This window comes from Astatotilapia calliptera, chromosome 4 (genome assembly GCF_964374335.1).
Source record: "Astatotilapia calliptera chromosome 4, fAstCal68.1, whole genome shotgun sequence".
Lineage (NCBI taxonomy): Eukaryota > Metazoa > Chordata > Actinopteri > Cichliformes > Cichlidae > Astatotilapia > Astatotilapia calliptera.
Genome location: NC_137425.1, coordinates 20,306,102 through 20,329,613, shown reverse-complemented (window position 1 = coordinate 20,329,613; position 23,512 = coordinate 20,306,102). Strand labels below are relative to the sequence as shown.

At 39.2% G+C, this 23,512-nt stretch overlaps 1 protein-coding gene across 2 annotated transcripts; it reads right to left on the bottom strand.

The window, feature by feature from the left end:
* Positions 1-3,329: 3,329 nt before the first annotated feature.
* xpo6 (exportin 6) lies at positions 3,330-23,412 on the bottom strand. 2 transcript variants are annotated; one of them, XM_026165324.2, is made up of 25 exons: positions 23,085-23,341; positions 22,607-22,649; positions 21,765-21,855; positions 20,745-20,857; positions 19,014-19,211; positions 17,919-18,078; positions 17,505-17,582; positions 16,866-17,397; positions 14,856-14,982; positions 14,657-14,766; positions 14,418-14,526; positions 14,153-14,245; positions 13,392-13,461; positions 13,098-13,257; positions 12,334-12,426; positions 11,767-11,911; positions 9,807-9,956; positions 9,456-9,645; positions 9,204-9,359; positions 6,960-7,074; positions 6,672-6,843; positions 6,373-6,534; positions 6,126-6,224; positions 5,150-5,380; positions 3,330-3,954 (listed from the first exon to the last, which is right to left on the bottom strand). In XM_026165324.2, exons 2-25 carry the CDS (start codon positions 22,607-22,609, stop codon positions 3,853-3,855), a joined length of 3,459 nt encoding a protein of 1,152 aa, XP_026021109.2. In that variant the 5' UTR covers positions 22,610-22,649; positions 23,085-23,341; the 3' UTR covers positions 3,330-3,852. The 2 variants fall into 2 exon arrangements, with proteins under 2 accessions (XP_026021109.2, XP_080156503.1); XM_080300377.1 differs by having other exon boundaries at positions 22,607-23,412.
* Positions 23,413-23,512: the final 100 nt, after the last annotated feature.

The following is a 23,512-nucleotide window of genomic DNA, read 5'->3' as shown; positions in this document are numbered from 1 at the left end:
GATATTTTCGCCTTTCTGCAGGTGAAATCCAGCTCAGTTTAGGAGCTGAACACTGATCTTGCTCTTCACTTTGCCCTTTTTTTGTTGAAAATGTGTATTTCTAAATAATAACAAAACACTTAGGAGACGCAAAGCAGAAGCAAAGATATGTTAAAATGGCCATTTTATGACCATTCAGCCTCCGAAATGCATCTTTTTGTTGTTTTAAAGTAACATCTGTACTTGCCAGATGTCTGTTAGTCATTCAGCCTCCACAACTCACATTTGCAAATCTGTGATTTTCTTTAGATCTGGCACTTACCGCAATTTACAATTGCAACTGTTAGGTGGTATTTCAACAAAAATATTTAAATGACCTGTGGATGTAACTAGAACTTCACTGAAATTAAGGATTTGATCAGCATCAAATACAAGCTTAACAAATTGGATATACAGGGCTGTATGAAAAAGTATTTGTCGCCTTCCTGGTTTCTTAGTTTTCTGAGTATTTGTCACTCTTTCATATTTCAGTTTATCAAACAAATTTTAATATTCGACAAAGATAGTTCAATCAATTACAGCAAGTCGTCAAGGTCTGAAGCAGCAAAGCAGACTCAGACGGTCACACTACCACCACCATGTTTGACTGTTGGTATGATGTTCTTTTTATGAAATGCTGTTCTAGTTTTTTGCAGATGTAACAGGACTGAAACCTTCTAAAAAGTTCAGGTTTCTTTCTTGAGTCCACAGAATATTTTCCCAGAAGTCTTGGGTATCATTAACATGGTTTTTGGTAAATGTGAAATGAGCCTTAGAGTTCTTTTTGGTATTCTTCTTTGAACTCCTGTGGAGGCTTTTTTGCCTGGACTCTTTCTTATTGTTGAATCATGAACTAGATGTTGTTCTGGGTTATATGTGAACACCTGGACGAGTCGTCAGTGCACTCACCATTCACCACTGTTTCAAATTTTCTCCATTTGTGGATAATGGTGTCATGTGCTGCTTTTTCTTTGTTTTTTTGCGTATCTTACTTTGTCAGACAGGTTCTGGTTAAGTGATTTCTTGATCCAACAGGTCTGGCAGTAATCTGTCCTGGGTGTGGTGAGTGAAACTGAACTCAGCTTTCAAAAAAAAAAAAAAGAAAAAAAAAAGGAAAAATGTGGTTAATCACAATTAACTCATGGTTTGGATAACTTTTTTCCATTAATAAGTTAACTCATGATTTAAAAACCGAAATCGGGAAGGGGAAACATACTTTTTTCCTGTCACAGCATATCTCAGTGGCAACAGGTCTTATGGAGTGATGAACTCACTTTTGAAAACTTTGGTTCAAGTCATTTTCAGTAATATAGAGGTGGTCAGGATAAATGTACAACAGTGAATGTCTAGTCATTTGTAACATGGTGAAAGGGTTGAGGAAATTATGAATGCAGAAAAGTAGTCAGATTATCATCCAACATGAAATACCACCAGGCAACAGCTTCATTAGTCAGCATGACAATGATCACAAAGGAGTGTAGCAAAATCATACCTGGATAGAAAAACACAAAATGGAGCACTTAGATGAGACATGGATCGGCCTCTCCAGAGCCCAGACTGCAACATTACTGAAGCAGCGTGGCATCATGTTGAAAAAGGACAGGAAAAATGCAGCCAACATCCAGAGAAGAGCTTTGAACGTGCTTCAAGAAGCCTGAAGAGAACTATTCCTGAAGACTAATTAGGTACATTACAAGACAGCGTGACTAAGAGAGTTCATGGTAAATGAACTGGTTCTTATATAGCGCTTTTCTACTCTGAGGACTTAAAGCACTTTATACAACAAATTCATTCACCCAATCACTTTTTTTCTAAAGTGTTAAGTGCTCCGTATCTAACATCCAGACACTTTCACACTCCGATAGATGCATCGGAGAGCAACATGGGGTTAGTATCCTGACTGGAGCAGAACCACCAACCTTCCAGTAGCTGACCTGCTCTGCCACCTGACATACAGCCACGCCAATACAGACAGTGCAGACGTATAAAGTTGGTCATATTGACTTCAGTTTTGTTAAAATTCCCTTATATGTGGATTTATATTTGCAGATTTTTCAATAAACTGCTGCTCCCTTTAAATTTTCCTAAGAATCATCTTTTTTGCAGTCTAGGCTTGACGCTGACTAGACTGCACGGTACTAATCAGCATCAAGGTGAAATTTTGTAACCAAAATCCTCTCTTATCAAACTGAGTGCACTTGACAGAGTCCACTAAGCAGTCACATTTAATGTAAGCTTAGGATACACAAAGCCAGACAACATTAGAGCCATGTCTTTGCTGCTTGAGTTTGTGACATCTTTTCATAATTTATGAAAATGCACCATTGTTCTTTTCCACCTTGTACATGTGAGTCTGCACATATTTGTCATGTGATTGATTTTATGTGATGTCATGTTTCAAGGCTTCTGTTGGTTTTTTTCTTAGAGTTAAGACATGTTCTGCCTGATCCAGTGGATCAGAAAGGGAACATTTTTTGCATATTACTGTCATGGCATGCCACACATGGTAAGCTCCACACCTCACCACCTGTTGATTCACTTTAGTTTAATTTACAGTCACTACTTTAAAATATTCTATTTATTGTTCAATATTGTTTCTTTATTAAATGTATTTATTTTTCCATCACACCTTCCAATGTTTATATGGCGTGCACACATATTAACCTTGCAAGGTCAAAGTTCTGTTTTATGTTATATTAATACATCTTTCTTTGTTTGAGTTACCTGGGGGTTGGCTTCTCCTGTCTGGCAAAAGGTGTGGCAAAGGGCTGCCAGACCTGAAGTACCACTGACAGCCTAATTGGATTGCACCACATGCTTCATTGCCTGGGGGGTGTTTCATGTTTGTTTCAGTGTTTTGTATTAGTTGGTTATATGGCAGCCATCTTGTTTTCCCCCGTGTGTGTCATTTGGTTTAGCTAAACCGGTATTTAAGTTCCCCTGTGTGTCATTTCAGCAGGTCAGTTTATCATAGGTTTGTTTGAGGTTTTGTTAATTATTATCTTGAGTTTAGTCTATTGAGTTGACCTCTTTTATTGGTCTGCCTGTTTAAGTTTTGGCTTTGTTAAATATGTTTTCATATTTTTGGGTCAATAAAACCCCTTTGTTGAATTAAAACCACCTGTGTCCTTTATGCTTTACTGCTTGGTCCCTGACAATTACAAATAAACAAAAAATAAATAAAAAGTCTAAAACATATTCTACAGTAGATGACTGTAGTGAAATAAAGGAAAACATAATCTCTAATAAAAAAAATTCTCATTATGAATACTATAAGATGACCAGCAGAGGGCACAGAGACCAGCCAAAGGTTTTATTAAAAAAGCACTTTATTATTCAAGCAGGTTTTCTCTTTTCAGAATGGAATGATATGAAAGATCTTAAGTTGAGAGTCTCTCTCCTTTGGAGATTAAAAAGGCAAAATGAATAAAAGCAGACATTAAAGAAAACTAAAACAAAACTCAAAATGAGTTGAAAGTGCTCTGTCCCAGCCCAGCTTTGTTGCAGAGGCGTGGGAAAGAAGGCCTGGCTCAGACTGCTCCAGGTCTGGGCAAAAGCCAAATGCAGACCAGGTTTACATTTCTCACCAAACTCATTGGCAATTCACAAGGAGGGCACTGCCTTAAAAATAATAATGTGCCAACCTTCTACAGTAGAAATCAAATAAAAACATCAGCAGCATCCTCAACCTCCAATTACCTAACCGAACAATGTGTGTTGCTCCATCCTATTACTTTGAAAAGGTGGAGCACAGCTGAATTGGAGGAGTGTCGGGGAAAGTGGTCAGCACAGGCAGTCCTGACGGTATGTGGAGTGGTTCAAACAGTCATCGTGCTATAGCTTGATGGTGCCAGTGGGCAGGCTGCTGTTGCACAGTCTGTAGTAGCGAAGATCGTTCACCAGCCGCTGAACGCTTTGAGTGAACGAAGGCAGGTCCTTAGGAAAGAGGAGAAGGAACAGACACTAATATTAATTTATGAAAGAAATGCACAAAAACATGTCCAGTAAATAGATACAGCCATGACTGATAGAATAGTGAAGCTATAATATATAGGTTTTCCCCAAAACCTCAACAACTCCCACCCCCTAAACCACCTCGTTTCACACGAGGTGCTGAAATACAGTATTCCCTTGATTTACACAGTAAGTGAAATTCTGCTAAATTTGAGTGACATAAATTTACAGACTGATGTAGTGAGCCCACGAAAGGTGAACCATAATGTGGCGCGGGAATACTGTAGTCCAGAATTAATATTCCATTTCAAGCATGAAATAGCAGCAGCAGGCTGAGAGTGTGCATCATCACAGAGACCACCACAACAAGCTATTTCTTATACACACAGTTAAAGATTATTAGCTTTTAATTAATGTGTGGAAACTGGTGCCATCAAGTGGCTACGTCTTGTTTAAATAGACCAATCAGCAGACATTAGGTAAATGCACGCACAGACTGAACTGGCTTCCCTACCTTCAGCTAATTTTTGTAGAAATGGATGAACAGGAAGTTGGCTGGCTCCACTATGGTGGCTCTCATTATACCTAGTATGTCAACATTAATATACAGCAGCACGAAGGGTGTTTATTTACTTTGTTAGACTTAGAGGTTGGCGGATGTTCACTGTGACTGATGTGAGGGCTACAAACTCATGTAAGTTCGAAGAAAAATAAGGGAGTAGTTTTGCCTGCACAACCAGAAACTCTGAAAAATGTCATTTATGCACATCCACACATGAAAAACAACCCAAAAAACAAAACAAAAAACAAAAACAGTCCAGAGGAGTGGTCTTATCAGACAAATTAAAACACCTGCGTGTTTTTATAATGTTAACTAATTATTTACTGTGCAGCCAAAGTTTAACAGAATGCAAGGAGATGGGGTAGCAGCAAATAGCAGATAAGCTATTACAGTTCTAAAGAAAAAAAAAAAAGACTAATTTGATTTCTATGTACAGCTGTTGGAGCAATCTAAGTATTGTTGCCAAATTATTTGTGCAACAAGTGGAAATTCCTGTGTGTGCCAACAGCCCCTGAGATATATTTACCCATATTAACCTATTGGGGGACAATAACTTGCAAGCCCACAGAACAACACGTGCAGCATTTTTTTTTTAGAAAGTGCCACTGAACTTACCTGTTCCAGCTTGAAATTACGTGCGAGAACAGCTCGTTGGCTGCTGTCCACACCGTGGCAGCCATTGAGGAATTCCGGCATGAAGGCCGAATAAAAGGCATCGAAGTCAACAGAGGCCATGTTGTAAATGGCGAGGGTGATTTCCTCCTGAAGAAGGTCGTGACTTTTGTGGAGAAGGACTTGCAGCAGCACATTGATGAAGTGGAAGAGCATTGAGGTCCGGAAAAGCTTCTGAAAGACCCACAAACACACACACACACAAAAAAAAAACGAAAATGAAAATGAGAGTAACGTTAGTATGTGTTATAGAATTCACACATGTGGACGAGGGAAATGTGTGCTGCCTTAGTTTCACTGTGCAAGAATTGTGATGTTGGGACCCATTCACTGCTGCTTTAATTACAGATAATCAAAATAAATACATTAAATTAATTTAAACCTACTTATTATTAGAGTCACACTAACTAGTTAGAAGGAATGCCAGTTGGTTTGGCTTAAGATTTCTGTAAATTAGAAACTGTGATCCAAAAAAATTACTGTCATACTATTAACATCTAAAACAGAAACAAAAATAGAGCGCACTAGTTCCACCTTTTGGAATTAACAGGATGTTACATGTTAAATAAGGAGCCACATTTCATTAGTTACGTATAATCTCTTATTTGGCCGAAGGTAGAATCTGCAATGTTTTTGTATCCACTGTATAGATCATTTGACTAGCAGCAATAATTACTGTCCAGTATCAAGTCCAATAAATTGTATTTAGACCACTAGTTTCAATTCTAAAGCTGAACTTACACTGATGGCTCTAACAGTTAGTTTAACATTATTATGAATATGCTGCACTTGCAGATACACAAAAAGTGAAATCGGTGCACCATTAAAAACCTGAGACTGTGGCAGACTACTTAAAGAGAACGGGTTTGTTTATGCCCTTGCTCCTAAAAATCAACGATCCTGACAAAGTTGAACTCACTCTGTGGTATAACTTGTGCTTGCTGTTGAGAGACTCCAGATAGCACAGATTCTGCTTGAAAATGTGGATATCAGGCTGCAGGAAAGACTGTCCAAAAGCCTGGAAAATATCAGCACACGTCAGGAAATTTAGTGGGACGAGATTCAACAATATCAATAATCACCTCTCCTACAGCTGACATTACAATTATAAGTTCTTTAAACGTCACATTACAAGGATTAGGGCTGTTCTATATGCATGAACGCACCTGCATGGCAGCTGTGAACTGGGCTTCATTTTCCATTGTGTCTTCTGAATCTCCTCTTTGGACACTTGTTAAGACTGAAGTTTTAAAGAAGTACCTCCAGTTTTGGTGAAGTATTTGGTATAGCAACTCAAACATCTCGGCCTTGATGTCTGGAGAGGATCGCTGTCAAACAAACCAGAGATTCATCCATTCATATTTTAGTAAGGTACAGTATGTGTAATTTCTTAAAAAAGAAGTGATATCACAGATGACATTTTAGAGCATACCCACAAGTCAAACAAAACAGTGATGCAACTGACCTCTGCCACAACTGGGTAGACCTGCTCCATGCACAAAGAAAGGATGCTGGGTAGGAAGGGCTTAAAAGCTTGACCGGGCTCTTGCACCACCACCTGTAGGATTTTCAGGAACTTCTGCACCACCCTACACCCTGCACTGCCCTCATGCAAAATACTGGCTGCCAGCTGCTCCCTAGAGCAAATGAAAACAACAGAAGTTACTCAGTGTTAAGATGACGTAAGATAAATGTGACTGCAACAGGTGGCTATTGTTTGACATGACGTCTTGAGCTAGAAGCTTTTTTTAACCTGGTGAACATGCTAAGAAATGTGTGGATGATCTGTCCTGTGAAAGCAACACCCATCTGGACTCGTAACGCCTGGAACAACGTCAAGAAGAAGGCCAACATCTCATCTGTCACATCTACGAAAGAGAAGTGACAATTAACAAAACTGAAGCGATTACCTAACATGTGGATCTGGTATGGTGTTACATGAAATTATCTTGCATGCAGTGGTTAAAGTTAGATAAAACATCTTCTGCAGTATTCATAGTAATCAGCTTTACTGTGGACTTTAAATATATGTGAGTGAATCAAGCTGAAATTCTAGATCAGTGACAACAAAAGTCTATGCTGTGGCCACCAAAGCCTTTTTTTCCACTAGTGCCTACTCGGCTCGACTTAGTTATTAGGGTTTTCCATTAGATGGTAGGTGCCTGGTACTTTTTCAGTACTTACTCAGCCGAGGTGCTAAGGGAGTTGACTTGATTAGAAAATGTGACGTCAACAGCCTGCATGCCACTGACTGGCCAGGGAGTGATGTTGCCGAGTCACGAGAGTGACTCCTTATGCTGGGTTTACACTGTGCGATTTTTGGCCCATTTTGAGCAGATTTTTGAGTCGTGCGACCTTTTTGGCGATCGGCCTGATTTTGACCTTCATCGTGTGTTGTGCATTGTGTAGTACACGTGGGGTAACGAGAAGCGATTAACACCTCACGACCAGCTCCTGATCATCAATCGCTTGGTCGTGAGGGTGTCACCGCAGCTTCTCACACTGCGCACGTGCAAACACAAATGTCAGCGAAAAAGACGGAGTAGCCCAGCAGTGCAGTGTGTGATCTGGACACAAGCGATGGAGGCACAACTTGTAGAACTATGGCAAGCTCATCCGAGCCTTTTCGATGTGGCCTCACAAAATTATCACGACCACAACAACCGTGAAAATAGTTGTGTTACGATTTGGGGTTTGGCAGTGTATTGTTTTAGGCGTTTTGTTTTGGCGTGACTGTTATGTGTTTCCTGTTTTACTTTGAAAGTCTGTGTTATCTTAGTGTGTTCAGTTTACGTTTCCCTGTCTCGTCAGTTCTGAGTTGCCCCAGCTGTGTTTCCCTCTTGTTGTCCATTTCCTGATTACTCCCTCTAGGTATTTAAACCCTGTGTTTCAGTGTGTCATAGTCGCGACCTTCCCCTCATTGTAAATAGTTTGGTGTTTTGATGTAAATAAATATCGTATTTTGCTTTAAAGAAAATAGCTGTCGATACTTTCGTTTGGGATTTTTTTTTTTTGTGTAAGCCCGTATTAGTCTTTTTTTATGGGTTCGCCCTCCTTAAGAGCAGTGAGCTTGGGGGCCTTTTTCCCTTATTTTTATTTTTCCTGTGTTGCACGCCGGTTGCCCAGGCCAGGGTGTAACAGTTGGATCTACACTGCTGCTCAATCACAGCTGCCGGATCAATGTTTTTCATTAGCAATTTAGCAAAGTTGATGGTGGTGGTGTGCGTGTCTGTGTGAGTGAAAGACAAAGAGAGAGAGCGAGCGACAGAATTTCTGTTATAACCTTCATTTTATGGACGCACAGTGTGAGCACTCGGGTCGCATCAGAGCATCGGGCCGTATAGTGCGAGACCCTGCATCGTGACCTACGAACTTCTAACCCCTGCGAGTCAATTGTGCAGTTTGAGCAGAAGCTGAATAACGCGACTGAAAAAAATAAAATAAAATAAATAAATAAATAAATAAATAAAATAAAAAATATCGCACAGTGTCTGCCCAGCTTTAGCAGCAGGCATACCATCGCCTTGATGTCATCCATTGTTGTGTTGCGTTTGTGTCACAATTATGGGACTTCTCCCATTAAAGATGGGCTGGGTTGAGATAATAGCCTGAGTGAATGTATAAAAGATTTCTTAATTTTGTAATTATGTTTGAAATCATCATAAATATTTTAGATTAAGTATTTAAATTTAAAAAGGCGATCAAAACCATGAAAAAAAAAGCCACAAGCTTAATTAAAGTCCATTTTTGATTTGGACTGTGTTTTTAATCTCAGTACTGGCTGTTGGCTATCATGTGGTGAAATGAACATATTTTATAGAAAATTAGTGTCAGCAGTAGAATACAAATTAATCTGTAAAAACAAAAAAGAAGGAAATACTGCATCTTAGCACCATATGCTGATTAAAAGGTGTTTGGAAGGAAAAAGTTCAAAAACTTGTGAATGTGCTGTGGCATTAAGACTGAGAATGACCCAAACCACAGATATTAAACTGACCTGGCTGCTGAATAAACACTGGAAAATGGGTGAGGGACACTTGGACAGACTCCTGAAGACTCTGATAACAGATCTGACGTGACTTGGTGGATTCACTGGAGACACTGTCCACTACGTCTCTGAGCACAGGCAGAGTCTGCTGTATGACTGCTTTGACTACACGAGAGAAAACATAATTAGGTGGACAAAAAGTGACTCAGCATAATAAAATTAAAAGAGATAAGGAGTTACGAAACCTAAGTAAATACTGACTGTCATTCAGGCCAGGCTGCCGTGAAGTAATGTTCACTGTGCCTCTTAAGATACGATATTCTCGAGTGAGCGCAGCCAGCAGGCTGGCGTGGTTGCTTGAGCGTGTCTGCCACTGTTGTTCACTCTCTGGTAAATTTGGCCAAGGAAGCAGCAGCATATTGGATAAAGCCCTACACACCAACATGTGAGCCTGTACGAGAAGATTACTTCATTTACTTCATGTTCAAGGTCACACAGAAAATTTAAATTGGCGACAAAATTTTAAACAAATGTACATATTCACATTGTTATGCTGTGATTGAAACGTGATACTATATAATGATTGATGGAAAATAAAAGTACACTATTTACCTCCTGGGGAAGTCTGCGTGTCTGATTTTGTGTAGTAATCAGGTTGAAGATGTTTTGAACAGCTGGCAAAGTGACCAAGAACACAGGCCTCACTGTAGAGGTTATGGAGACCATCAGATGGCACGCTGACAGCATCAACTTTTCAGGTACCTGAACATTTAAGTGTAAAAATTTTTAAACAGACTAGAAGTGGAAAAATATATTTTATAGCTTTTTAAATTTGCAACATTTTGTTATAAATACAAGCTAGGGCAAGATAAACTGTATGGATCAGATGTTTCAGATCAGCTTAAAGACATCATGCCTCGTCCCTGTACCAAAGACGCCACGTCCCAGTGGCCCCCAGGATTACAGGCCCGTGGCATTGACCTCCCACATCATGAAGACCCTGGAAAGGCTCATCCTGGACCAGCTGCGACCCATAGTAAGACCACACCTGGATCCCCTTCAGTTCGCTTATCAGCCTCGTCTCGGAACTGAGGACGCCATCATCTACCTGCTCAATCGTGTCTACACCCATCTGGATCACTGTGAGGGTCATGTTTTTTGACTTTTCCAGTGCTTTCAACACCATCAGGCCGACCCTCCTGGGTGATAAGTTAGCAGCGATGCAGGTGGATGCTTCTCTGGTGTCCTGGATTGTTGATTACCTGACAGGAAGACCACAATATGTACGTCTCCCACAGTGTGTGTCTGACAAGGTGATCAGCAACACAGGGGCACCACAGGGGACTGTCCTCTCCCCCTTCCTCTTCACCCTCTACACCACAGACTTCAGCCACTGCACAGAGACATGCCATCTTCAGAAGTTTTCTGATGACTCTGCGGTGGTTGGATGCATCAGCAGGGATGATGAGACAGAGTACCGGGCTGTGGTCGACTCCTTTGTTACGTGGTGTGAGCAGAATCATCTGCAGCTCAACGTGGCAAAGACCAAGGAACTGATCGTGGACTTCAGGAAGACCAGGAAACACTTGACCCCTGTTTCAATTCAGGGGGTCAGTGTTGACATTGTGGAGGACTATAAATACCTTGGAGTACACATTGACAATAAACTGGACTGGGCTAAAAACACCACAGCACTTTACAGGAAGGGCCAGAGTCGTCTCTATTTTTTGAGGCGACTGAGGTCCTTCAACATCTGCCAGAAAATGCTGAGGATTTTCTATGAGTCTGTTGTGGCCAGTGCGATCCTCTATGCTGTTGCATGCTGGGGGAGCAGGCTGAGGGTCGCAGATGCCAACAGACTTAATAAACTAATCCGTAAGGCCAGCAATGTTGTGGGGATGGAGCTGGACTCCCTCAAGGTGGTGTCGGAGAGGCGGATGCTGTCCAAGATAAAGACAATGTTGGATAACACCTCCCACCCACTCCATGACATGTTGGTCAGTCACAGGAGCTCGTTCAGTGAGAGACTGAGATTACCGAAAAGCACCACTGAACGACACAGGAAATCATTCCTGCCTGTGGCCATCTCCCTGTACAACGCATCCACTTAACACACTGTTTGCTGCTACAACTACACATGTTTCTTTTCCAAATATTTATTTATGAGTGACTTATGTATGTATGTATATATATGTATATATTGTACTATTCTTAGTTAGTGTATTGTCTGTCTTGTCTTAATGTTGGTTTAAAATGGAGCACTGTAACAAAAAATAATTTCCCCCAGGGATCAATAAAGTATTCTGATTCTGATGATTCTGATATATAAAAACTGTGAACATGGACTGCATGTTTCAAGCTTTGGTTAACAGTTTCTAAATTATACTTCTTCCTTAATTTTTAAACCACTGTTGCAACATGAAACTTACTGTGTCTGTGACATGCAGTTTCTTATAAACACAGGTTTACTTAAGTCAAAGATTCTGCACAAATTCTTTCTAAAAAAATTTTCTAAATATAAATAGCTGATTAGTTAAGGCTGGATTTGTAATATGCTTGACATTGAAGCTACCTTGGTTGTGATGAGCGGGCTACTGGCGTCGATGGCAGACTTAATGAGGTTGATGAACTGGCTCTGGTTTTGACTGTGGACTTCACTGTAAAACTGTGCAAGCCAGTGAGAATAAGCTTGCAAAGCAGCAAGAGCCTGTGCATGTCTGTAACAAATGAAACCACATACGCACACAGAGTTAAAACACATTTCTTACTTATACTGCTTACCTAATTTGCTAATTTGTGTAACTTTGACATGTCTAAAGCCATGTTCGTGGTAGCATTAATTGTATTTGGCACACAAAAACTCATATCTTCTGAACATAAAACACTGAAGCCAGAGTAAAAATATTCTGTCATTTTATTATGTAAAACATGAGGTTGCTCTGAATGCAAGGCAACTGTGCAGCAAGGGCGGCTGTCCAGTGTCCACAACATTTCACACAAACCCGATAGCTATTCACACGCTCAGCTCCCTGTTCTCTTTTGCATGACACTGTCTTTGACTCCATGAGTCTTTCATTTCTAATGGTTTGATCACATATAAAATTTTACTGTTCAATGTTCCTTTAAACATGATACTCACACATCAATGAGGTCTGGTTTGAGCACAGAAGGCACAGCAGTCTCCAGGTCATAGAGGCTGGTCTGGGAGCCATAACAAGTCACTTCCACCAATCTTAAAAAAGAGGCAAATGTTCCTTTTTGATATTTTACTCATTCCTTAAAACCATCAGTTAAAATATGAAGAACTCAGAATTCATACAACCAAAGAGCAACTTAAATAAATCACACACACAAAAAAGAGAAGGCAATGTCAAGATAAGATTTTGTAATGCTGGCGACAAAAGTCTGCAACACTAACAGCGTACATTTTTAAATACAAACATAGGATTCGGAGGGGTTTGCTATGAAGAAAGATTAAAGTTAGGAGGCTACATATGAACTTTTGCTAGTTAAGCTATAACGCATTAAAGCTTTCTTTAAACCCTTTAATATTTAAATGTATCCAGTTTAAGGTGGATCTATCGTCTTATTCGCAACACTGATTCATTGTACTGTTATATTATTTATGTTCTTTATACATTTTTAATCATCTTGATTGATAACATCTCTGATTGGAGTAAGCAGAACTAAAAGGGAACTTCTTTTTTTTTTTGCTGAAGAAGTGTAATATGATGTGTTAAATCACCCTTTTTAATCTGAGCGTGCACAGAATCTGAAGCAGAAAGCCAAGCTTAACAGAAAGTTGATAATCATTAACTCAAACTGGAGTTTGAGGTTTTGTTGAACCAACTAAAAGCAAACAAAGTCTGGCTATGTTGACCTTGATTTGTAATACACGCTTACCTCTCTACCACAGCCAGGGCGTCACTGAAACGTGCAGCAAAAATATCTCCAATGAAATACTCAGCCAAGCGTCCAACAGCCTGAAGTAGGGAGCTGAGGTCCCTGAGAGAACAGTGAAGTCGGCGACAGTCGTTCTCAGCAGTGATATTTAGCCGTCGACCTAGATAAAAACAACAAAGAGACAAGAAAACAAATGTTACAGGATCGATCTAATATTTTAATCTACAGAAGTGATGTCATTTTTGAGTCGACATAAAAGCAATGTTTTTTCCCCCATCAATAAATTGTACTTACTTGTGCCAGTAGTCACAATAAACTGCTGTAAACCGAGGTATACGTCCAAATTTTCTTGAAGAACTGGAAACTTTAGAGCAAAAAGAAGAATAAGGAGGAAATTGTTACATGTACTAACACCCCCACATTATTATAACCTCAGAACTCACAGGCAACTTAAATCATTACTAAAAGACCTACTCAATTTTAAGGCAGCAAGTTCAAAATAAAATTTAATTCAGTTTTATAAAAAGAGTTATAAATAAGTATAATAAAGCCACAATTATCTTCTTTGAAATGATGGTGGTATTGGTTTTCGTGAATGAGATATTCTCATGACTCATCGAGTGATGCTGCTACCAGCCAATCGGTGGCATGCAGTCTGACAACGTCACATTTTAGGTACTATTATGACACTATTACACTACTACATTATGACCTAATGGAAAACCCTGAAAACCATGGCGAGTCAATCCGAGCAGGTACTAATGAGGCTTAAGACACCTTGGTGTGTATTTGATGACAGTTTAACCTATTAATGTACTCCTTTACAACAAAATTTACAATGCAGAACAGAAAATACTTCATGCCATCATTGTCAAGTGATTTCACTGTTTAAGGAAACTACACTGTGCTGATAAATGGGTCATCATGAGGTTATGAGCATTTCTGCTACTAGATTTTCCAAATCTAAAAATAATAAAGCTCTGATCTGGTCTATTTAAAACGTCTCTAAACTGCCTTACAAAATACAAAAGGTGACACCAACAGTGATTTCTTACCAAAGTAGAGAATGCATAGGATGGGAGCAGCTCCATCACCTTGGCAACCACCTCCAGACTCTGACGCAGGTACCTTTGCCACTCAGTCTGTTGCTATGGTTACAAAACGAAGCAGAGTAGTCAGACACTGAAGATAAAACCATTTCTTTAGTCTGTACTTATGCTTAAAGCAAATTTAATGCTTCATGTGGCTACAAGATAGACAGATAATATGAAACAGTGCAGATGATATTTGTAATAATTTTACATTATTAAATGTTCTTACATCATCATCCAGAGTCTCGTCGTCCAGCTCTTCTAACTGGGCTTGATTGCATCTGAACTGTATGCGATTCAGAACTTCCCTTAACAGAAGACCTAAGGCATCTTTGTACCTGCCCAGTTGGCACATGAATACATTACACAACAGCAACTTCACACTCAAGAATGAATGACAAAATAGGAAATCATTAAATCAACTTTAGTTCTTTGAGTGTTTCTGTAAATATCTCTTGAGCGTCTTACCTATTCAGGACACTTTCTCTGTCTGGTAGCCTGCTTTTGATTTTCGTTGTTAAAAAATCCAAAAACACACTCCAAATGTCCAAACAGGCAAAATAGCCTTCATGGGTGGGCTTAAAAAAAAAAAAAAAATGTGCATGAGAAGGAAGTTTACATAGAATCTTTAGCTGCATTGCATGAACGTGGAAAAGGTAATCATTACCTGGTTGAAAGTGTACTTGAAAAGCAGGGCAAGAAACTCTACAATAGGAAACTGAGGACTTGACTCAATTCGCCTCAAGTGAACACTGACAAACAGACGCAGGAAGTCTGTAAACTTTTCCAGGTAACTGCAAGATAAGAAAGGAATAACTGAAGCAAAAAGTCGGGACATACATCTTACATTTAAAACATGAAATATTAAATACAAAATATATTTGGTCTAAATGGTCAACAATATTATTACTTATCAGATTAAGTGCAGCATGTAACTTGATCATAATGTTTCATAATCCTGCAGATGCAATGTTTAAGGGCATAACAATGTGGCGCATGTGTCTGACCACTCATGAAAATTTACAATGTCACAGATGTGTCTTAAAAAAGCTTAATGAAAGAGACACAGGTAAAAATGACTACATCTAGTATAATCTTCAAAATAAAATATATACAACTTATCATCCTGCAAGCAGCCTATTTAAATAAATATATATATTACATAAGAAACTAGGGCTGTGCGATATGACCAAAATCTCATATCCCGATATAAGAATTCTATCGTCCCGATAATGATATAAATCACAAAAATGTAACATTTTCTGTAAATTCTGTGAATCTCGGGCAGCTCGACTTGCGGGAAGTGTTTCCAGCTGCGCGTCATGTAGCTGGAGTCGAGTGTTTTAACCGATGTATGAAACGATACATTTTTAGACATAAGTTGTAAAGGCTGCCGTTTTCTTTGTGAGTATTTATTACATGGCGTGCTGCGGGGAAAAGCCTGTTCTAACGTTTGAGTCTAAGGTTTATTTTTTAGCACCTGACGGCTCTTTTTTTTTTAAAGCTCTTTCACGTGATTCAGTTTATTTTGAAAAGTCTCAACAGGATCTTGAGCTTTATTGTGAAAGATTTGTGGAACATAAACAAACGGACACGGAATGCTGTTACTGTCGTTGTTGCTAACCACAACGCATAAAAACAGGCGCTTGTCGGTCCATAGTGTGGTTATATTAAATATAAGAGAAAGAGAGAACTTTAAGAAATTAATATAGCCACTACAGTGACCATCAAAACGGTGAAAAAAATATTACCGTAAACAGTTTATTTTGCGACACCACGAAACAAACGATAGCGTAAAATGAAACGATAGATGTTTTTATATCGTCATCCGATATACATCGTTATATCGAACAGCCCTATAAGAAACTAATAGATATTTGCAAAAGGAAACATTCTTAACAAAGACCAATAGGGATGGCAGAAACCCCCCCAAAAAAATCAATACATAAAAATAGGACAGACAAAAAAGGGAAAAAAAACAAAAAAAACAAACAACTTAAAATAGCTGACTGGTCTTTGTACTCAATCTCTTCATATTCTGCAACCCATCTGAAACTTGTGGTGCAGACTGCCAACATATTATCATCAGTCTGAGTCCATGTCAATAAGAACAACTCTGGCTGCCAGCTGGTTGCATTCTAGTTAAAAACCATGAAACACAAAGGTTGCTAAATGCAAATTTAAAGGTTAATTAGGAATTTTCTGTCTATGAAAACAACAACAGATACACGATTTTCAATGATTTATCACAGTTAATTGCTGTATTATCAGAAACAGATTGCACATAATTGCCAACTTGACCCCACTCAATTGCAGACTGACTCCCATCTTTTATGGCAGGTTTTAGAGACAGTGTTGGTATGACTGACAATCTCATAAAAAAGTAAGATAACTTCTTCCTGATTGGGTATTGACAAAGGACAATAATGAAGTTGAAAAAAGGTAATAAATAAAAGGTAATAAATAACAATATTGGCCAATGCAATACTATTGCAAGTAAAGTTATGTGATAGTGTCATATTGTAGGGTGCGACCAAAATACCAATTGGTAAGTGGCAATGACATAACATGGAGGGAGAATGCCGCTGATACCTGTGTCATAGGGTAAGTAAATGGCTGTACAGAGTGAGTTTGCTCATGCACCAATGCTCTGGTCAAATTAAGAATTGAGCCATACCTCTCATCAAGTTCCTGTAAGCGGCTCTTGATTGTATGAGCATTATTTTCTCGTGTCAGCCTTTGAAGAAGAAAGAAGGTCTGCTGGAACATTCGCAGCAAGTACTCCTCAAAATCCATTGGCACGCAGTTCTTTGACACCAGTTCATTGACACAGGTCATGGCAAGTAAACCAAGCCGGGCCCGGTCCACCTTGTTAGCCTCGTTTTGCTGTCCGTTTAGCTCTCCTCCATTTGATGTTGGTGGCATTGTCCCAGGATTAAGCTGTCCATTTGAGGAGGAGGAGTTGGAAGAAATGAAGGAGTCTGTCTTGGCCTTTGGCCGAAGATCACAGCCAAATCGTGCAAAATGGAAAATGGATGCCAACAAGGTGGGCGTAATACTTGTAGACAAAGGGATCCAGCTGAACAGGTGGGCCAAGCACTCCAAAACAAGGCAACAGAGCTGATGACTCTCATTGTCCAATGCTGCCATGGGCTGACAAAGCAGTTTTGAGTACTGGCTACCTTGAAACAAGCTGCCCAGCAATTCCACTGATTCAAAAACACAAAATGTTATGGTTAATAAAGAAGAAACAAACTCCTGTTTCACAATTTTAAGTCTTTCCCATTTTAACCATTGAAAGGGACAATTCACTCACTGCTTTCCCCTGAGGTGGGTGAGGGAGGCGGTGTAGAAGCTATGACACTGTGCTTGTCCCAGTATGTCTCCAGAATTCCTGAAAACAAGTACCCAGTTACTAACACATACTGAAAGATGTCTGATTTGTCATGTTTGATCCTAAATAAAGTTAGCAAACCTTATTATATTTTTTATATAGTAGTACTTTACTCTTAACAGTACACCTGCATTTACTACTGTCCTTTCCATCCTTTGAAACGTGGCATATTAAGATCCCTCAAAAATGTTGCGAAACTGTCTGTTTGCTAGAACATAGGGACACCTCTGAATCTTCCAAAAAAACAAAACAAATATTAATTTGTTGCAGGGGGACAGGGAGAGACCCCTGTTAAGTAGTACTAAGAGTTCACAAAGCATTAAAGGTTGTCCTCACCGGTCAACAGTCCAAGCACTGTTGGCACCTGCTCCAGCAGCAGTTTGCGGAGCTCCTCTTTCCTGGCAACACTCAGGTCTTCCCTAGGACATGCAAGCTCTTCTGATGTGGTTTTTAACATAACCAACCCCAGTGGAGCCAGAGCCGGGGACTGGATCAACTATAGACAGGAGATTGATGGACACACACACACAGTTCAAAAAGTTAATTTTATCAACTACCTAGTGACCTACCTAATTCTCCAAAATACTTTCCAAGCTGTTTGGTTAAAAGCCTGCTGACAGACTTTATAGAAGTTGGTTAACAGATCAGGTTATTTCGTTGTGTACACTTAAAGCCTAACACAGCTGTTTTAGAATAAAACAAAAGGACCTTTATTGAATGTAATTTCCCTTTACAGAACAAATGCATTACACATACTAAGTTTGGCTGTTTAAGGAGGCATTGATTAGCAAAACACACCACGAGACAAGATGATATCAAGCTCTAGTTCATGTGGCTTACCACTCTGAATGAACAACTTAATGCAGAAATCATTTGGGTTTATTTCAGATATTTCATGAGATTAAAACAAAAATGTATTTTTCTTGGATTATAACTGAACTTCTCTATTTAAGACTGTGCCACTTCCTCAAAACATCTTTGTGCAAACTTAAAATGCTGACATAAGTACAGCAAATTGATTAAAAACACAACAACAACAAAAAAAAGAAAAACAAAAGACAACCTCAAAGGAAATTGGAATAAATGTGACCAGAAGGGAAGAACAGAGACGGGATATTTTTTAGGACTACTTCAAATTACACAAGAACATATATATGTTCCATGCAACAGAAGCTCTGGTTTTATAATGCAACTTTTGTGTCTTCATCAGCTTCATTTCATTACTTAACCCTTCCACCAATAAAGATGACCTCCCCTGTACCGATAATGACAAGTTTTGACACTTCATCAGTATCAAAGATGTGGTTTGATATTGAGAGACCACCCTCACTAACTTTTGTTGCAAACCAAGTCATTTTGTTCACTAAACAGGCCTAAAATATGACAGACACCACTCAGGTCAGAAAAACAGCTTCAAGGGTTACTCCTTACCTGAAGGGTGTTTGTAAAGAAATCGTGGTAGAACATCGGCCAATCCTGGCGACCAATGTCTACAATGACTTTACAAAGCTTATTACGGATAAAATAGGGCACAGATTTGTGCTGAGCAAGGAGGAGTTTGGGAAGACAGCTGCGAATCTCCATCTTGTCCTGGGAAGCAACTCCAATCCACATCTTGTTTACCAGGTTCTGAAAATTACAATTAGCAATCAACTGTAAAACATGTGTACAGATGACAAAAACATTTATACAAACATATGCAGTGCACTTCCACAATGTCTTAGGCCCATTTTATAAGGGATTATTTTTTCCCCACCCAATCTGTGCACAGAACTCCACAATGACCAAGGAAAAATATTTGTCAATTTATTGGAAGGACCCTTCACTTGGGTAAAGCACCTTTGCCAGGTATAGTATCTCAAATCGTCTTGGGGAAGATCCTGCAAGCCTTTTACATTTTAAAACATTTCTTTCGTTATTGGAGGAATTTTTATTGTTGAACCAATGATGGGGAGCATCAGTGCGCAGGATTTTCAGGTCTGCTATGTTTCCCAAAGCTACTGCTCTTTCCCCTCTTGCTCAATTACATTTATAAATCACCAGCCTGAAAGCCAACTACACTCTGGAAAAAAGGCTTTCACTGAACAGGGCTGCTCATCATTTTCCAGCATCGATCTGACCTTCCTGACCATCCACCATCTAAGAAAAACACCATCCCATCATGCTGCTGCTACTAACAGCTGCCTGTCTTTGGTTCCCTCCACACAGTGTGGCAAAACACACTTTTTGTGTTCCACGAACCAGCGACCTGTCCAGGGTGTACCCTGCGTCTTGTCTTATGAAAGCTTGGACAGGCTTCATCTCATTGCAGCCATAAACTGGACAGGCAATTAGGAACAAATGGATCAGACCACAGGATTTTGCTTCCGTGTTCTGAGTTGTTCAGGTGTATTGGGAAAATTCTCAGCCGTTTAGTGAGGAATAGTGGCCACTCTAGTGATAGACTGGTAAAATGTTGTAGTTCCTAACAGCTTTCACTTAAGAATCAGAGGTTTCAGTGCTCTTGACTCCTGAATGAAACTAAGGTATTTTTATCTCTTCTTTTAATTGCAACCCCCTCCAGCTCTCACTAGACTTGAATCACAGCTTGCAGGAAATTCTCTAAATCTCATAGCTTGGTTTTAACTCTAACATACACCACAGATAGTGAGAAAGTCAAGGCTGATGTTTTCAGTTCTAAATTATGTTGAATTAAGGCACAAGTCCCAATCAGCTGTACAACAACCCCACAACCCACGGATAAAAGTAGGATGTCATATGCAAGAAAGGGAATACTTCAGTAAAGGTTTTATATTAAATAAAAGATGTAATCCATTTAAGATTAGTCTGAAACATAATATAATGAGGTTAAAAAAAATTAAGCATTTCAGATATACATTTTAAGTTAAAGGCAGTTTTTAAAGGGCACTTTATGCTCATTCTTTCATTCTGTGGTAAATTTGCTACACTTTTAACTAACTTCACTTGCAGAATTATAAAAAATGAGGAAACAGGAAAAGGCCATGAAATACATTCTTGTTAACATACGCCTCTTCTTGCAGTATGCATTTATTAAGTATCTAAAATTATCTGAAAACAAAATGTTGAAAAAAAAGAAGAAGAGAGAAAGCTCTTGCTAGTACTTTGAACTGAGAACATGCATCTTCCACCTACAGGACTTACTTCAAATACTGTGAGACTGTACATCATTACATACTCATTCCGAGTATTGGAGAGGAAGAACATGCAATGGCGCCACGCTCCAGTCTGCTGTGCAAAGTTATTCAGCAGCTCTTCTGCAGAAAAAAGGAAGTAAGCATGAGCTCTCACAGAAGTAGTTCAATACTAGCACCTCGCTAGCAATCAGACTGAAAGTAATGCGTCACAACACAGGAAGTGGATTTAAAAAACCAAGAATGCAAAAGATTAATGTTTTTTATAGAAACAAAACAATTTTAGACCACCTTAAACATGATCCTGACACTCAACAGTATCTCTGTATTTATAGATCCAGACTATTCAAAGCAGAAATATACTATCGTTTAAGAATTTTAAGGATAAGGGCAAGAGAGTTTCACATAGAGGAAACTCTACCGTTCATCTACATCAAAAGACAAAGGCTCCTTTAGCTTTCTTTTTTTTTTTTTAAACCAAGAACTGAGCTCTACAAAGGTTTCCCTTTAATAAAGCACATAACAATTTTAAAGTTAATGCATGTGCTATGAGACATTTTAAATGGTATAGAAATGGTATAGTACTTCTGGTAACAATTAGCAAGGGCTGGTACCGATTAGAAATGTTTAAAGTTAAGAGTCAACTAGCCTCGCACAACATGAGCACATTGTGGTCAACCTATCCACAGATATGAATGACAGACCAACATTCACCAAGAAATGCATTGATTAGGTTCCTTTTTCCATATTTAATTAAACATTTTTAGCTCTTCTTTAATTACTGTAGATATTTTGAATTTATTCAAGAGCAAAAACAGGTAATCACACAGGAAATGAGGAGGAGTGGTCAACGTGCATGAAACGTTTGTACATTACTGTGGATGATTATGGGGTAGACACATTAACCCTCAATTACACATTCTTACACTGCTCTGTGTCATTTCCATTTCAGACCAGCCTGATGGGAACCTTAAAATACTGCATCATGGTCATACTTCTTAAGTGTACTGTTTTGCAAGACCTTACTTACCGATTTCTCTTTTTCGCTCATTAGTTGTGCAGCTATGAAAGAACTCCGTCATCAGCCCCTCTAGTGCGCGCAGCGATGCCTCCTCTGAAGCCTAATAGGTAATAGAAAGTAAAGTACAAACAACATGAGCGATCCATCACCATATAGAGCATAGAATCACTAAGTCTTTAGAGGAATTCCTTTGTTTTTTGTGTACAATCGTGGTATAACCACTCAATCGTGCTTAAATACAGAAAGAGAGTCCTCATACACATGTTCACACATAGTAAAGAGAACAATACACTGGCATACAAGTATCTTGTTCTTATAGCCAATTATTACACCAGCTTGCTGTTTGGTTAAAGCACTTAGTTATAAAAGGCAACAGCACAGGCTTAATCGTAATATAGTTTGGCACTACCCTTGTTTTCTTATGTGGATGAAGTTGGGCCTTGCCTACCGAACGCAAGATAGCATATCGAGATTTTAGCCCCTATGCCAGGCAAGTCTGAATTCCACAAATAAGCCACAACTTGCCGAGACTCAACACTAGTCAAACAAAATATTCGGTTTTGCAAGATGGGCGTCCTGTGCCGTAAAATGGCTTTAAGAGCTGTCACATCCTGTGAAATACCTGGCCTCAGAACCGTTAGATAACAAAAAAGGTATACAGGTATAAGTGCATACAACGTATCCCCATACGCTGCCAGTTGTATGCTAATGTATTTATCTTCACTAATGACAGATCTTTATATTCAGAAGTAGAATAAAGAGTTAAGCTTATCCATTGCGTTAGCCCTCAGCAGGAAGGGAGGAAGAAAGATGAACAACTGGATAAATACCAGAGTTTAAATTATACTTACCATGTTTAGCTGGCTCGGATGCTGTCTTCAGTTGACTTAGTCGCTGGTTAATTACAGTAATAAGCCAACATTAGTTACCCAGTTAGCCAATCGTGCGGCTAACATTAGCTATGGTACTGCTGGCTAACGTAACCGCAAAGGGTTATCATCATGCTCAGCTCGACTGCTTAAACTGATATCTACATAAAACTAGCTAGCAAAGGCTGGCCTCGCTGACTGTGCTTTGAATGTATATATATATATATATATATATATTTTTTTTAACCTTGCTCGAATAAAGCGGTTTTCGACTACCAGGCATAAAGACTTGACATTAAATTAGCTATGCCGAGCCCAGAGGCTAGCCGCATTGCAGCTCAACGCTAATTCCACCGTTAGGTTGAATACAGAAATATAGTTTTGTCAGCATCTAGCCGACACCACGTAAGTGTGCAGCTTTAATTAGCGTTTTGTGTCAGGCATTTTGATGTTAAATTACCCAGTTGCTAACGCTGCAGCGGATGGCTAGCCAGTTAGCTTTTCTAGAAGGATGAAGGAATAATTTTCGTTCGCTAACTGTCAACCGCAGACATGCTCCTGTGTCCGGACACGACAGTCTCGATTTCTAAAGTCAAATCGGGCTTTAAAAACGCACAAACAAAAACGTTTACAAATCCGCAACAACAATAATTATAAAATGCTATCAGCGACCGTTCCTGTCATTCCCCTTCTCGGTGCTTAGGGCGGCTCAAGAATAAAGCTAGCTTGCAGGTTTCAGGGTCTCCATTGCAACTTCCTCTTTTGCTGCAAACAACCCAATCAGCTCTGTCAAGTCACTCACATTAAGAAAAAACACAGTCTCCGGTTATAGCTTTCAAATTAAAACACTTTACTGTTAAATAATTCAAAGTTATGAACAAAGGTAAA